Raw genomic sequence first — 16,010 nt, 5'->3', positions numbered from 1 at the left:
GAAGTGCTCCTACTCAAAGAGAGTACACTTCCACCTGTGGCATAGCAAGAGGACCATTTAATGATAAGCCATGAGAAGGCAATGGCACCCCACTCCAATACTCTTGCCTGGAAAATCCCATGGGCGGAGGAGCCTGGTGGGCTGCAGTCCATGGGGACCCTAGGAGTCGGACATGACTGAGCGACTTCACTTTCACTTTTCACTTTCATGCACTGGAGAAGGAAATGGCAACCCACTCCAGTGTTCTTGCCTGGAGAATCCCAGGGACGGCGGAGCCTGGTGGGCAGCCGTCTGCGGGGTCGCAGAGAGTCGGACACGACTGAAGCGACTTAGCAGCAGCAGCAGCAGCAGTGTGTCTATCACCTGGGCACACTTTTTATTCTGTGTCTCCAGGGACCTACAGACAAGCAGAGGAGTCACCATCTTGGCAGAGGGGAAAGACCTGATAATCAGGAGAGAGAAGAGCTGTCATCACATAAGGGGTCAGGAAGGAATATGGGTGGAACCCACCTGGGGTTCTCTTGGTGTTTCCTTCCCCACCCATGACTATAAATGGACAACACAGTAACCCCATTCTGAGAAGAGCATCTATCTTAGTCCATTTGGGCTGCTATCACAAAATGTCACAGACCGATGGACTAACACAGCAAACATTGATTTCTCACAGTTCTGAAGGTTGGGACGTCCAAGATCATGTGCCCGCAGCTCCTGTGTCTGGTGAGGACCCTCGTCCTGGTTTGCAGACAGCCGCTTCCTTGCTGCATCCTTGCAGTGCAGAGAGAGAGAAGACTCTGGTCTTAGCACTAGTCTCATCATGCAGTTCTATCCTCATGCCCTTATCTAAACCCAATTATCTCCCAAGGGTCCTACCTCCAAATAGCATCACACTAGGGTTAAGGTTCCAACATATAAATTTGAAGGGGAGACCAAAGCACTCAGTCTGCAGCAACACGAAGACCACGGTCAGGCCCTTTGGAGATGAGCGTCTGGGCCACGCTGCATGGAAAGCCCCTGACCGGGCAGAGGTGGTATCTGATAGAGAGGTGGATCTAGACAGGTAATGGAGGAAGGAGGAAAAGAGCGTCAGTGTGTCTGAGAGTGACTGCCGCAGCGGGGCTGAAGTTTATTCCACGAACCTCCCTTTTCTTAGTTGTCCCTCAGGCAGAGAGGCCCGCTGGAATCCTGGAGGCGGTGTTCTGTGATTGCACATGAGGAAGTGGATTGGAGTGATCCAAGCGGTAGGCTGTGGCAGACACAGAGTCACCCAGTCTCTCTTCAAAGAGGGCCTCGCGCTGAGGTGTGGAGTGGAGGCAGCAGACGCCTCTAGCCACCAGCTCCCTGACTCTCTCAGGGTCTGCCCCTGGGCAGTCACACCTTCCTGAGGTCAGGCTCCTCCTGGGAGCACAGCTTCTGTTGACAGGGCAAGGGGTGGGGGTGGAGGGCACCGAGGCCTGAATGCCTCTGCCCAGCGTGGCACCACTCAGATGAGTGGACCTTGCCCCCTCGCCATGTCGGATGAGAGCAGCACAGCCCTGCTTCTCTCTTCCTCGGTGCTCTTTCCTCGTGCTTCTTTTAACTGGTGCTCATCCCTAATAAACACCTTGCACCCTAATCTGTCTTAGCATGTGCTTCCAGATAGCCTGCTACAGGCCGTACGCTTGGCGGGCAAAGCAAGAACTTGCTGATGAAGCTGTTCAGAGCAAGTTGCTTCCCTCTCCTGAACCTCCACTTCCTCATCAGTAAAGTGGAGACGACCACCTCTGCCTCTCAGGGTTGTGTGAGGTTTAAACGAGGTTGAGCGTGCAAAGCACCTGGCACATCGCTTGGCTCATAACAGCATGTAATGTTTAAAAGGGAAGCTTCCTCGGAAATGGACAGCTTCCCATGCTGACATAGCTCTGGGGTGCTCTGCTGAAGAGGGGGAGCTGAGTGTCCCATTTCCTGGCCGCTTCACTGATGTGAATAGTAACAGCTAAGTCTTACGAGGCATATACTGTGAGCCATGCACACGAGTGTCTTCATGTATTACTTCATTTAACCCACAAAATGACCTGGTGAGGAAGGTGCTGTTCCCGGTTCCATTTTACAGATGAGGAGACTAAAGCACAGAGAGAAGTTCACAAACTGGCCTCAGGACCCAAAGACTAGAAGTGGGAGAGCTGGGCGCGGAACCCAGGAACCTGGCACCAGTCTGCGCTCTTGCCCACTACAGCATATACTGTACAAAGGACTTGACACAGAACAACCTCATGCCGCCTCTAACCTTCCACTTTCCCACGACACCCTTCCAGAACTAGTTCTTCTGAATAGGGGAGAAGAGGATGCAGAATATGCCACCTGCCTGCCGACGGGCTGAGGTTCATTCATCTGTTTTTGAAGGCTTGGAGTGAGAATCCATCACCCACGTCTCCCTGGGGCTGAGACGCACCCCGGTGGGATCCGCTCTGCCGAGGGGTTTCAGGGCAGGAGTGAGACACTGAGAAAGGCAGCTTCCTTGTAGAATTTCAGGTGTTCGCAAATGATTAACTCAGTTTTTTTCCAACATGTCTTTATTTGCTTAAATTAACAAAATATAGGTTACATGCTATTTTCAGGTAAACTGCTTTTTCACTGAAGCAGAAAGCAATATTCACAACTTGGGTTGTTACATACTTCAAGTTTTAAATAGCAGGCCAGAATTCTGTACAAAATCAACATTTGGTGTAATATTGTCCAAATATGTGGAGGATTTTAAATGTTAGCTCTGTTACATTTTGTTCCAGCAAAGCAAAGATCATAATTCAAAACACAATGTTAATATTTTATTAAATTGCCTTCAGGGCTTAATAAATACAGAGTGCACACTGGGCTGTCTCACGCAACTACTCATATACACATATACCAGACACCCTGTGAGATCACGGAAGGTCAGCCTCAGTCTCATGGCCAGTGGGAAGGCAAATTTTTAAAAAGAGAGAATGAGTTGAAAGGCAACAAAAGGGGGTAATCATAGGCTGGAATAAAAAGGTTAACAGAAAATATGCCACTTGGAAGGGTCAGCTGGTCGGTTCAAAGACAGTGGTCAAAAGCCTGGAAAACATCTGGTAGTGACCTATTTTCATAGTGTCCCAACGTGGTAAATGTCATGCTATCCTGGCCAAGGGAGTGCTGATGACCTTGGATGGTCTCATCCCTTAGTGCTCTGAGAAAGGCCTCATGGCTTCTCTTTCAGGCTTGCGTTCTGGTTCATTATTAACAGCTGTAGGCAAGGTGGGCCACTCCTCTCGTAGCTCTCTACTCGGTACTTATGCGTAGGGGGCCCATATAATTCATCACCCAAACTGGAACATTTTTGAGAGTTAAGGTGACACCCTTAGTGACTACGTGGGAACAAGAGGTATAAACCTGGGTTGTCCCAGGCAAATCAGGATGTTGGTCACACACAAAACCAAGGTTTTAGACTTGGTTTAGACAGGGCGTATTAATCAGCAGGTGATAGCTAATTATATCTAAGTCTCTCATAGCCACAGTCAAGAACGAAAAACAGGCTTTAGAATACATTTCACAACGATTTTTTAAATTACTTTTCCTAGACCCTTTTTTCTTCCTCCAAACGAAATTTTACTTGGAAATCTAACAAATAAAACAGATGGAATTGGAGCTGCTCTGAGTGAAGTGGGGATGAAGGCTGAGAATTTCTCCTCCTCTAGCAGCTCTAGAAGGCCTAAGAGGACCTCTTGCTTCTCAACACAATGTGGAAACCACCATTCTGGACCATGCTCTTTCCATCTCAACATTAACTTGTTCCTCAAACACTCCCACCTGACTCATTTTGGGTAGAAAAGTCTATAAACTTGCTATTCAAGATCTCCTAGTTCCTATTTCAGTTTGGCACACCCAGAACAAACTGAAATCTGCAGACTTTATGGCAGGTGCTTAACACCTGGCCGCGGAAAGAATGAATATGTAACAGGCCCCTGAGAGTTGGAGGCTTCAGAGACCACTCTGCCAGCCTCCGAGTGACGTCATTGGAGGCACTGATGAGCTATGTTAAAAATGATGAATGGAAAGCAAATGGCCCCTCGGAAGGATAGGTTTGGATCCTTTGGGTCCTATCCTTTGGGTAGGTACTTGACTCAGAGTTGTTCTGATAACTGCAGAAACCCACAATCTTCCCTTTACCATCCCCTTTGCAGGTGTCCTGACCCTGAGACAAGGGTGGCAAGGATGGCTGCAGGGAACTCAAGCGGCTTTGGCAAGCTGTGGTGGTAATGCTGGAGGAAGGAACCTTAAGCAAAGTGGCAGGAGGAGTTGCATCAGGGGCTGACAAAGTGCATGCGTGACTGATGAGGACTAAGTGAGGCTGATGGGGAAGCACCTTGACCAAGAGAAAAAAAACGGCATCCCACAGTCAGAGATGGGTCAGACTGCCTAATGAAATGCACTGGGAATTTTGGGAGGAGAAGAAGCAAAAAATAAACAGTACCTAGCTCTACAAACAAGAGTTGAAACTACCAAGAAGCAGTTTTTACATAAACACAGACACAGTACCAGAGGGTCACTGCTTACGGGCAGTCACATGTATGTGACATCTTGTCAGCACTGCTTTATTTGTCAGAATCCAGTGCCTAAGGAAAGCCCATCTGCTGGGCTCAAACCACACTTCACAGTCACCACCACTCACTGGAATCATGATTCACAAATCTAGGAAGAAATAATTAGCCACTGTAGGCTGACTATGTATTTTTAAACATATTAAGTGATCATAAACATCAGAGGCATCATCTCCTATTAAAAAAAACTGTGTGTTTATACAGCGTGTGTGTGTGTCTTCTCTCGTGAGGCTCTGACAAAACAGGTAAGAAGGCCTAAGTCAGCAGAGTGATCTCAAGGTGTCCTGCTTTCTATCTTAATGAGTAAAGCCAGAAGCAGAAATATTGATGGAATCCTTGTGAGGGGGGTCTTGGGAGCCACTGTTTTATCCTACTCGATCTTTCTCAACTCTCACTACACGTAAGAGTCATCTGGAGCAATTTGGAAAATAACCAATGCCAGAGCTCCACTCTAGACCAATTAAATCAGGGCCTCAGGGGCTCAGGCCCCAGCATTAGTATTTTTTTTAAAGGCTCCCTGAGATGATTCTGGGACTTCCCTATAGCTCAGATGGTAAAGAATACGCCTGCAATGCAGGAGACCTGGGTTTGATTCCTGCGTTGGGAAAATCCTCTGGAGAAGAAAATGGCAACCCACTCCAGTATTCTTGCCTGGGGAATCCCAGGGACAGAGGAGCTTGGCTGGCTACAGTCCGTGGGGTTGCAAAGAGCTGGACACGACTGAGCAGGTAACACTACTCCTCCTGAGATGATTCTAATGTGCAGGCAGCACTGAGAACACAGCCCCGCAACTGCTTTCCTAGCAATGGTTATTCCAATACTCTAAATAAGTTACAGCTGAAATTTCAGGGAGAATTCCTCCCCCAACCCTGCAGCTCCAGCACTGACGAGAAATCCACTGCTCACAGGGTGCCAGCTCTTCCTGCAGCTGCTTTACAGGGCGTGAGGCCTTGGAGCAAGGTCTCCAGGAGGGAGCCCTGCTCAGGACTCAGGGTTAGCCTGCAGATGCTGAGCACTGCTGGGCCATCAGAAAATATGCTCCTATGCCACATCTGATGAAGGCAGGGGGAGCTGAACAAGGCAGACCCAGGCAGGAATCAAAGCACTGGTGGTTTTTCCTTAATGAAAATTAATCAATTCTCTTGAAATTTTATCTTATATCTGCAGCAACTACTCCAGAACATCCTCTTTAAAAACTCACCCTCCTGTCATTTCTGATATTTTTTATTATTTAATAAAATGATTTAAAAAATATATACTACTACTACTATTTTCATCTATCTGGAAAAATATAACTTTCACAAATTCAACTAAAGAGTTATTAATAAAGTAACATGTCAAGCACCATATTTTTGCAACTAGAAAGAAATTTACCATGTTAGTCAATGGAAAATAGAATTTCTAAAAGCACCTCAGCATCAGCTTACAATTAGATGTCTAGAACAGTATGTACAGTTAATTGTACTGGAGATCCATGAAACAACATTGAAGAAGGCCCTCCATGTGTGTTAAAAATCAAGGGCCCAAATGCAAGATCTGAGAAGCATTTGCTTCTCTGCTCATCTAAGTCTGCTCCTTTTGTCAAGATTCATGCCCTTCTGTCTCCAGCAAATGAGAGCTCATGCGGAAAGCTGTATCTGCACTGCCTAGCTCTCATTTTCCAAGTGTAATTCTTAAACCGTCCACTTAGATCCCCAAAAGCACTGCTTGTTTTTCCATTTTCCTCTCCAGTAATTCTTTTAAACGCTCATCTCTGTGCTTGAAGTACAAGTAATCAGAAAAGGCTGGGCCCCTCCGGGTGTTCGGCAGGACCCGGAGGCCAGGCCGCTCGTCTCTGCGGGCGAACTCTCGCTCGGGGCCGCCCTCGGGCCCCAGGCTGTCGCGGCTCTTCAGCGGGCGAGTCCCCGGAGGCGAGGCCTCCTCGGCGGGCGCCTCCTCCCCAGGGCCCGGCTCCGGCTTGGCAGACAGGTCCTGCGGCGCGCAGAGCGGCGGGCCGCGGGGCCCGGGGCCCGGGCTGTCCGGCTCCACCTCGTAGCAGTTGTCTTCGTCCTCCTCCTCGTGGCAGGAGCTGCCCCGGGCGCTCTCCCCGTCCGACTGGAAGGCTGGCCCCTTGGCCTGTCGCTTCTGGGACAGATCGAAGGGCTCCTCCTGCTCCAGGCTCCGCAGGGCCCCCGCGGTCGGCACCAGCGCAATTCTCCCCCTTCCAAAACCTGCCAGGAGCAAAGGCACGTTCAGGCCGCCGAAGGGGTCGTTGGGTGGAACCCAGGGCTGGTTAGCATAACTTGATTTTGCATTTTAAAACTAGATAAATCCCCAGAAGGCTGTAGAGAGACGGGCCTTGTCACGGGTGGAATCTATATCCGTGTGACTCCTTTCAGGGGACTGTGGCAACGTGCACGAAAAACTTTAAAAATAAGCACACCTTTAACTTAGCCAATCACACGACTGAAAAACTATGAAAATAGTCTGGCAGATGCAAAAACTGTATAAGGATGGGTGAAAACAACGTATCCATTTAAGGACAGAGGTGTGTTTACATAAATAGTAGTACCTCCATGGGGCTTCCCTGGTGTCTCAGACATAAAGAACAGTCAAGGTATTATGTGTGTAGAAGGTATTTCTATGTGTATAATATGTTGATACCTCTTAGTGCTCATAAAAGGTATTCTCTATATACTTTAAGTAAAAATATATATATTTATTGTGTAGACTCTATTTTATCTATCAAAAAATGTCTGGAAGGATATATGTCAAAATCTCAAAAATGGGTAACTATGAGGTGATTTTTACATTTTTCTTTTCACTTCGAATTTATTTCTTTTTACTTTTAACAGTGAACACATATTTTACCATAAGGAAAAAATAACAAAGATATTTTCATTGTGGAAAAAAAACAACAACAGATATTGCATTTGGGTCCAGGGCTCCCCAAGCACAGACAGAGCTGGAAGGGCAGAGGAGGTGCACCGCGGCGTTCGAAGCCCCCTGCCCAACCACAAGTGTCCCTGCTACTGGACACGGGGAGGTGGGCGGGCCTCACTTTCAGGGATGGGCTTTCAGCAGCCAGCAGACACTTGGGAGGCGCGACCCGTCCGTGGTGGGCCAGCGGTCAGGCCTGGAGGGACAGGTGGGGATGACTGAGGAGGAGGACAGCAGGGAGGGCCTGGGGGTGGCCAGACCCTGGTGCCCAGGGAGAAGCAGGCTGCTGAGGTGGGGACACACCAAGGAGGCCGATCTCCAGTGCTGCCTACTTTACCGTGTTGTCAGGCGATGAAGCTATCTGTAGCTTTAATCTTGTCAGGGACAGAGGGAGGATCTTTTTAATCTGGGTCATGATTCTTGAGCTATTTCAAAAACTAGAGTGAAGAAATGCCAAAACCTTTTGTAGATGAAAGCATTAACATTGTCGGAAGTCTGTTACAAACTTTCAAAGCAACTCTCTGATAATATAGTGATGCTCTTGATTTTTCCAGAAGAATGACAGTCTTTAGGTGCCTGTTAGGATATGAGCATCCACATGGGGTAAGTTCTGGTGACCGAGTCAGACTGTCTCCTCATTGCCTTCTATGTCTCCAGCTGTGGTGGCTGAGCAAACTTCACCTAATTCTGGAAAAATCCAGAATAGCTGGATGCAAAGAATAATTCAGGAGAAGAACAACCTCAAGGGAAAAAATGCTTTTGTTTTTAACGAGCATTTTTTCAGGGCTTTTATACAAACTCCAGGCCTTGTTTTAGGATGATCAATTTCCTGTCACCCAGGAGTCATCATAAACTCAGTGGGCGTCTCAGAAATCTGGAAGCTACAATCATTTTGCTTCTTGCTGCATGTGCATGCATGCATTTGACTTACGAATATGGGTGCCTAGCTGACCACATCTTTTGTAAAGGGTGGGGAGAAGCAGCAAATATGAACAAACCACCCATGTTTTTACCCAGTGCAGTAAGCACTGGCTTGAGCCAGAAATTCCTGAGTTAGAATCTCAATTCTGCGTTCAACTTGCTGTTTGACCTTGAGCAGTTTCTATAACACCTCCTGGCCATGGTCTCCTCTTACATAAAATGAGAATAACACAGTCTACTTTGTGGGATATTGGGGACAAGCAATACCATCTAAGTGCACTGCCCTGTGCTTGGATCATCAGCCCAGCTAACATGCTACTGCAAGTTACATACATGTGTGTCTTCTCTCCGCACACAGACTTCCCAGAGGGTGAACGAAGGCGATTCAGTTCCCCTTGCATCTGCCAGGGCATGGAGCATACCACACTGGACAGAGAGCATTTACAGCCCGTTTACTGAAGGACAACCTACTGAATTCAGTACTTCTGGAAATTAACCCTTTCCTGCAAAGAAAGGGACTGAGAAGATAACAGGAGGCAGGAACTTTCCATCAGTTCAGTTAAGACTCAGTGGGGGAGACAGAAGCCCCTGCTCAGCCTGTGGCCAACCGGCCCTTCCAAGCAGGAAAACTGTCCTCGTGAGTTTCTGATTGTGAGCAGGTGGATGAGACCTAGCCTGCCATCCTGCTAGACCTAGACCTAGACTAGACACACTTCAGCCATCAGCAGAACTTGCAGGCCTGCCCCTTAACAGCAGTGCGATAAAGAGGATACAGTATGGCTTTAGAGTCAGAAAGGTCTGCGTTCAAATTCTCAGTCAGCCACTTTTCAGCTGAGTCAGGTAAGATTTCAGAGCCTCACCTTCCCCATCTGTAATATGGGGATAACAGAAGTTCCTCCAGCCTGGAGTTACTATAAATATTCAGAGAGACAGAGCTCTTGCTGCAGGGCCTGGGACATAGCCTGCAGAGCGGTGCCGACCCACACCGTTATGATGTTCTAACCTCCGTCACTTTTGCTCACAATCTCCAAATACTCACTCTGTGTTTGCTATAGTTATGTTGCCAGCCTGCTCCTGCTACTCTGCTGTGGTCTTGAAGACGATGCTCCCCTTTTGGAATGTAGAATAACTCCCCAGAGTAGAGCTCCCTAAAGACAAGCTCAGCTCCCGTTTCATTGCCCGCTGGGCCCGGCCCCCGTGGGGTTCCTGGAAGGGCGGTTACCTTGAGAATGGAGGCCCCGCTCCAGGACCCCGTGCTTCACTTTCATGTGGCGTGTCAGGTTCCCCTTCAGGGTGAACTTGCTGGGGCAGTAGAGGCACTTGAAGGGTTTGCTGTCGGAGTGCAGGTGCATGTGGCCCATGAGGTTGTGCATCCGGTTGAACTCCTTCCCGCAGAGCTGTCGAGACAGTGACGAGGAGAACACGGCTTACTCACGGCTGGGACCCTTGCCCAGATGACCACACTCAGGCCTGGGTGAGGATGGGCGAGCTGCTACTTTGTTTGAATCTTGGCATTTTTAAACTGCCTCCAAATAAAGTGTCCCCAAGGAAGTCAGGGAGTGGCTGCCTTGAGCCCAGGCTCAGAGGTGGAGCAGGGAGGGATGGATTAATGAGATTTTATTCCTGTTGTACAGGGATTTTTAAACTCAAGGTAAAAACTGCAAAGCTAGGAAGCTTCTTTTGAAGCTTCTTTTGAACACAGCCTTTCGAAAAGGAGAAAATCTTCACTGAAAAGCAATTGCTCAAAGTATGCTTCATTGTAATGATAAGGATATGATGACTTGGTTAGTATTTATGGAGTATTTACAATATGGAAAGTGCTATCCCAAGTCTGCCACAGACTATTTGGATGGACAAACTGAGGGGTTAAGATGAAAGGCTGGCCAAGGCACACACAGCTTATGGGTGCTGGAGGTAGGATAATGAACTCAGGTCCTTGGACACCAGTGACCATATCATCAGTCACCATGTATCACAGTTTTCCCCAACACAACTCCTCTCCCGTTAGACTGTATCAAAAATGCTTCTCTAATTTTTTTAATTTGCTAACTGTAGCAAGTTAAAAGGAACAGTGTATAAAGGAGGGACTGTGTCCTTTCTCTGGGTAGAGATTTGAAGTACTGAAAATATCATCCTAGGTATACAAAAGCGAACCTATTTTAGTCACTTCTTTTCTTCTCATTCCTATTTCCATCAAACTGCAAACACATGATGGACCACACCACTGGTTCCCTAGCTCCCATGGGAACAGCAGAACTGCCTGTTTGAAGGCAGGACGTGCAGATGCTGAGGGTGGGAGACAGGAGCAGCTGTTGTGCGTGCTCTCCTTGCTTCTCTTGTCCCCAGGCTTCACCAGAGTGGGGTTTGGAAGCTCAGCCCTTGCTTGGCTGTGCTGTGAGGAATGCCAAGAAGGACTCTGTGTCTGTGCTGGGACTCCAGGTTCATGGCAGGAACACTCTCCTTCCCTCCTCCCTTCCCACCCTCCGAGGCCCACATGAGAGGGTAGAGAAACAGAGTGAGCGGGGCCTGAAGAGAGGGCGTGGAGTGCGGTGTCCGCTGAAGCAGACGCCAGTTTTCCTTTCTCACTGAGATACGGTGTTGGCGCCAGTGAGGAGACTCTGGGTGGAACTTTTATTAATGCAGACCATATTGTCTTCAGGTGGCCGTGGCAGTGAGAGCTGAGCTGGCCATCAGCTGTGACCTCGGGCACTCAGACTAACAGAATGCTGGGCAGTAAGAGGAAGCCATCCTGGGACTGCTGGTTTTTCACAGATAATCTATGCATGGGCAATGAATGGCTGGTTCTATATTTTTAAATGATTCACATTTGGGGGTTTTAAGTGCTTTTCCCCTTTTCACTTCCTTACTAGCAAGAATGAACGCAGCGTGCTGGTGCCCCACACCAGCATCCTCACCACATTCGTCTGGAAAAGGTGACCCAAGAGGGGAGATGCTGAGAGAGTGGGTCTAATTTAAGGAAAAGTACGCATACTTTCTTTCTTTTTATCCTCAACAGAGACAGTTCATAAAGATATATCAGCCTGTGGCTCAATTTTGCTCACATGTGAAAGTTCCGACAGAGTTCTCTTTATAAGCTTATTCACTTCTCTGCCCTGGCTAAGAAGAAAAATGTATCTAGAGATTCTACACTAGGTATTTCCAGTCATGGGTCATTTTAGAAAAGATGTCTCTCATTTGGTTCACAGGATAGTTCCTGACTATTTGGAACAATGCTGCTGTTGAAGCTGCTGAGCTGAACAGCCCTTCATGAGACAGAGGCATCTCTAAAGGCTCTGCCTGCCTTTTTGTTATAATCCCTGCCTAGCACCAGGCTTGACACATGGTAGGTCCTTAGTAAGCCTCTGCTGAGTGAGCGAAGGGGTGAGGCGCATTAGGCAGATCTGAAATGAGCAAGAGCCATGGGGAGATAAGCACAAGAGATGCCGAAGAGAGGAGCTAGGGTCTGGAAGATCAGTTAAGCTACTGCACTTGTCCAAGCCAGGACGGGTCTGGTGGTGTTATACGCAAGACAGAGAGAGAGAACTGAAGGGATAAATGGGTGCCTTCTTCCTTCAATGGCTTCATGGAGGCTGATATTCCACTTTTAGTTATCATCTCTGGTTGCTGAGGTATCAGAAGCCTGAACGGTCTGAAAAGGTTTTATAAAGGAGACGAAATTTGAACCTAACCTTGAAGAATGTGTGGAGTGCCTTTTGTTTCTGTTGTGGCACAAGAACGGTCTCTTCATTATCTTCAGACGTTTCACCCACCTTAACACTACAGACAAGGGAGCCACTACTATTGTGACAGTGACCCACAGTTTATTGCTACTGCAGCTGCTGTGACTCTGCGGCAATTCACCTGCCTGCGGCCATGGCCCCTTTGCCCCTCATGTGAGAGCCCACCTCCACCCAACACACACAGGTGTGCACACAGCATGAGGGCTATCGCCAGGGATTTTCCAGATTCTTCCTCAGTTTTGGACAAGGAACCCTTTATGATCATGATAGCTGAGGGCATATTTTCTATTCTCATGTTTTTCTAGATCAATTCATTCAGTTCTGAACTTTCTGGGTCATTTTAGTGGTACATGGGGACAATAGGAAGTTTCATTCATATTGTCTCCGATCATCAAAAAAGCAAGAGAGTTCCAGAAAAACATCTATTTCTGCTTTATTGACTATGCCAAAGCCTTTGACTGTGTGGATCACAATAAACCATGGAAAATTCTGAAAGATGGGAATACCAGACCACCTGACCTGCCTCTTGAGAAACCTATATGCAGGTCAGGAAGCAACAGTTAGAACTGGACATGGAACAACAGACTGGTTCCAAATAGGAAAAGGAGTCCATCCAGGCACATATTGTCACCCTGCTTATTTAACTTATATGCAGAGTACATCATGAGAAATGCTGGGATGGATGAGGCACAAGCTGGAATCAAGATTGCTGGGAGAAACATCAGTAACCTCAGATATGCAGATGACACCACCCTTATGGCAGAAAGTGAAGAAGAACTAAAGAGCCTCTTGAAGAAAGTGAAAGAGACTGAAAATGTTGGCTTAAACCTCAACATTCAGAAAACTAAGATCATGGCATCCAGTCCCATCACTTCATGGCAAATAGATGGAGAAACAGTGGGAATAGTGTCAGACTTTATTTGGGGGGGCTCCAAAATCACTGCAGATGGTGATTGCAGCCATGAAATTAAAAGACGCTTACTCCTTGGAAGGAAAGTTATGACCAACCTAGATAGCATATTCAAAAGCAGAGACATTACTTTGTCAACAAAGGTCCGTCTAGTCAAGGCTTTGATTTTTCCAGTGGTCATGTATGGATGTGAGAGTTGGACTGTGAAGAAAGCTGAGCACCGAAGAATTGATGCTTTTGAACTGTGGTGCTGGAGAAGACTCTTGAGAGTCCCTTGGATTGCAAGGAGATCCAACCAGTCTATCCTAAAGATCAGTCCTTGGTGTTCATTGGAAGGACTGATGTTGAAGCTGAAACTCCAATACTTTGTGAACAGCTGACTCATTTGAAAAGACCCTGATTCTGGGAAAGATTGAGGGCAGGAGGAGAAGGGGATGACAAAAGATAAGATGGTTGGATGGCATCACCAACTCAATGGACATGAGTTTGGGTAAGCTCCAGGAGTTGGTGATGGACAGTGAGGCCTGGCGTGCTGCGGTTCACGGGGTTACAAAGAGTTGGACATGACTGAGTGACTGAACTGAACTGACTGTCTTCTGAAGTCAAGGTTTATAGCCTCAGGGAAGAAGATCCACTGTGGGATGTGAATGATCAGCTATACATTCTTATGTGTGATTGGTAAAGGAGACTAATTTTGTTGTTGTTGATAAAACTTAATTTTTATACACCATGGTTTATAAAATTTTTATATTTTTAATATACCATTTTTTATGGTTTATGACAGCCGATTGGTAGCCAATGGAGAGCTTTCCCAGGGATAAGAAATAATGTGTTAGCTCTGAAAATTCTGAGGACACTAAAAGTGTCCCAGGTAGTATTCAGAAATGTAGCTACCTTCTTCTCTGTGTGGCCAACACCAGTATTCAGCACAAGGCTACATATATAATAACATTTAATGAATGTCTAAGTGTATGGTTAGGACATAAACAACCAAGTCAGGGAAAATATGACTTTCTCATGCAAAAGTTCCACAAAGCAGCCATCACCAACTCTTTCCCACTAAAGCTATTCACACTAGTTTGCAAACCAAAATCCTCAGTGGCAGAAAGATAGAAGCAATAGGACCTGAAGTACCCGGACACCATTCACATCTCAGTGGTAGGTACTCAGCTTCTTCCTCTCAGCCTCTGGCCCTTCCACGGAGCCCTTGGGTTCTTATCCAGAACACCTGGCCTTGTCATCCTTCTTAGAGGATCGTCCTCACATGACAACACACAAATGCATGCAGATTTTCTCTGTCTGTGAAAGCTGGAGAGGCCTTTCCGTCACCATTAGTGAAGAGAGGCCAGAGAAAAAGGATTGGGGCAATTAAAGATGGTGCCTTCAGGTGGGGTTTGGTGTGAGCTCTAAGCAGAATCACTGTAGTGGAGGAGAGGAGCTGGGTGGAAAGGGAGAAGGGCTGTGGGGGAGCATCAAAACTCTAACTTCTCCTGGGAAAGCAGTCATCTACACAGCTCCCTTAAATCACGAGACATGAGGTGCAGAGCCTGCCCAGGTCAACACCTGCTGAATCGCCTCCTGCCAAGGTCTGTGGAAATTAAAGCCAGGATAGGTGTTGATGCAGAAGCTGCTGGAGTGATGAGGAGTCATATTTCATCTCGCAGGTGGCCATCTCGACCAGTCCAGCCCTCCTTAACTCTCCGTTGCTCTAATGAGCAGTATTAGTGTGCCTCTGACATTAAATATCAGCTTTTCCACCTATACCCACCTTTAAACCTACTTTTAAAAAGGGAAGTGGATATCAAAGTGTAATTGACAGTTGGGACAAATGTCTTGAACTGTCCTTTAAAAATGGGTTGCATGGATCATTAGACTTTGAGATGGCAGAGCAGAGAGACAATGGTGAAACCCCAGAGCGATACAGAACTTGCTTCATTTCTGCTTCTGTAAAATGCCCACGGTAATCACAGTTTCCCATGCGAGTTTCTGGTCCAGGCAAAGGGCTGAGCAAACTGTAAGTGCTCAATAAACAGGTCATTACTGCCACTATCACGCACACGTCACATTCCAGAAATGGGTAAATTCTTTGAGGATGAGGGTGCTGTCTTTTTAAACCAAATTATGTGGAAGGCACGCTAAGGAAGAACAAGCGAAGAATCCTTCGAGTAAACACCTGCCAGTTACTTGAGGCATCACAGAAATGGAAGCAGGTGTGGCTCACGCAGCCCTGGGAAAATGTGGATGGAGAGAGAAGGTTCACCCTAGATTGCAGGCTCTGGGGAGCCTATCACCTGGCTCTCTGACCCTCCACCAGCCCTTTAAACAGCGGGCAGGTGCCCCGTCCCCTCTCTGCATAGAAGCTCCTAACTCCGCCTCCTGGCGCCCAGTCGCTCCTTGGTCCAGGCAACTTCCCGCGAGTCCCAGTGACAGTGCTGACAGCCGGAGTCCCAGAGAAGCCACTGCGCACAGAGACAGGGCGATGGCAGCGGGCAGCCACTGGGCTGGTCGCCAGAGGCCCACCAGACACGCAGAGGCACACAGCTGAGACTGCGATGCTCCAGGAAGCCTGTTTCCCTGCTCTGAGAGGAAAGGTCAAAGAGCCGCAGCCTGCAGCCCCGGAGAATGGCCTCCGTTAAGCTGCCCTTCCCTTACATCCTTCTCTCTCTCTCTCTCTTTTAATAAGAAGGGTGTTCCTTTCCTCAAAGGGAGAGAGAGGGAGGGAGGGAGAGAGAGACTGTAAACTGTCCAAAAGGACCGTGAGAAAACAGGAAGCTTTGAAAAGTACAAGAGAAAGCAAGATGAAATCTATTTGCAGGCGGGTCCCTGGGGACATGTGAGGCATTGTTAAGCAGGCAGTTCATACAGCTATATCCTTCCTTCTGCTGAGGAGGGCTTTGCTGCCAAAAGGCTGCTATCTGGTCACTGCCT

At 47.6% G+C, this 16,010-nt stretch overlaps 1 protein-coding gene across 1 annotated transcript in view; it reads right to left on the bottom strand.

Annotated features, from left to right (window-relative positions):
• The window catches only part of ZNF366 (zinc finger protein 366), a 64,324-nt gene continuing 50,856 nt past the window's right edge, over positions 2,543-16,010 (bottom strand). Inside the window, exons 4-5 of the mRNA XM_018065747.1 lie at positions 9,655-9,829; positions 2,543-6,802 (exon numbers count right to left, since the gene is read on the bottom strand). Of these exons, the coding sequence (XP_017921236.1) occupies positions 6,279-6,802; positions 9,655-9,829 (699 nt within the window). The 3' untranslated portion in view covers positions 2,543-6,278. The remainder of the gene's footprint in view (positions 6,803-9,654; positions 9,830-16,010) is intronic.

The sequence above is a fragment of the Capra hircus genome, chromosome 20 (genome assembly GCF_001704415.2).
Source record: "Capra hircus breed San Clemente chromosome 20, ASM170441v1, whole genome shotgun sequence".
Taxonomy (NCBI): Eukaryota; Metazoa; Chordata; class Mammalia; order Artiodactyla; family Bovidae; genus Capra; species Capra hircus.
Note: the sequence above shows the minus strand (reverse complement) of the source record. Positions and strands in the feature narration are given on the sequence as shown.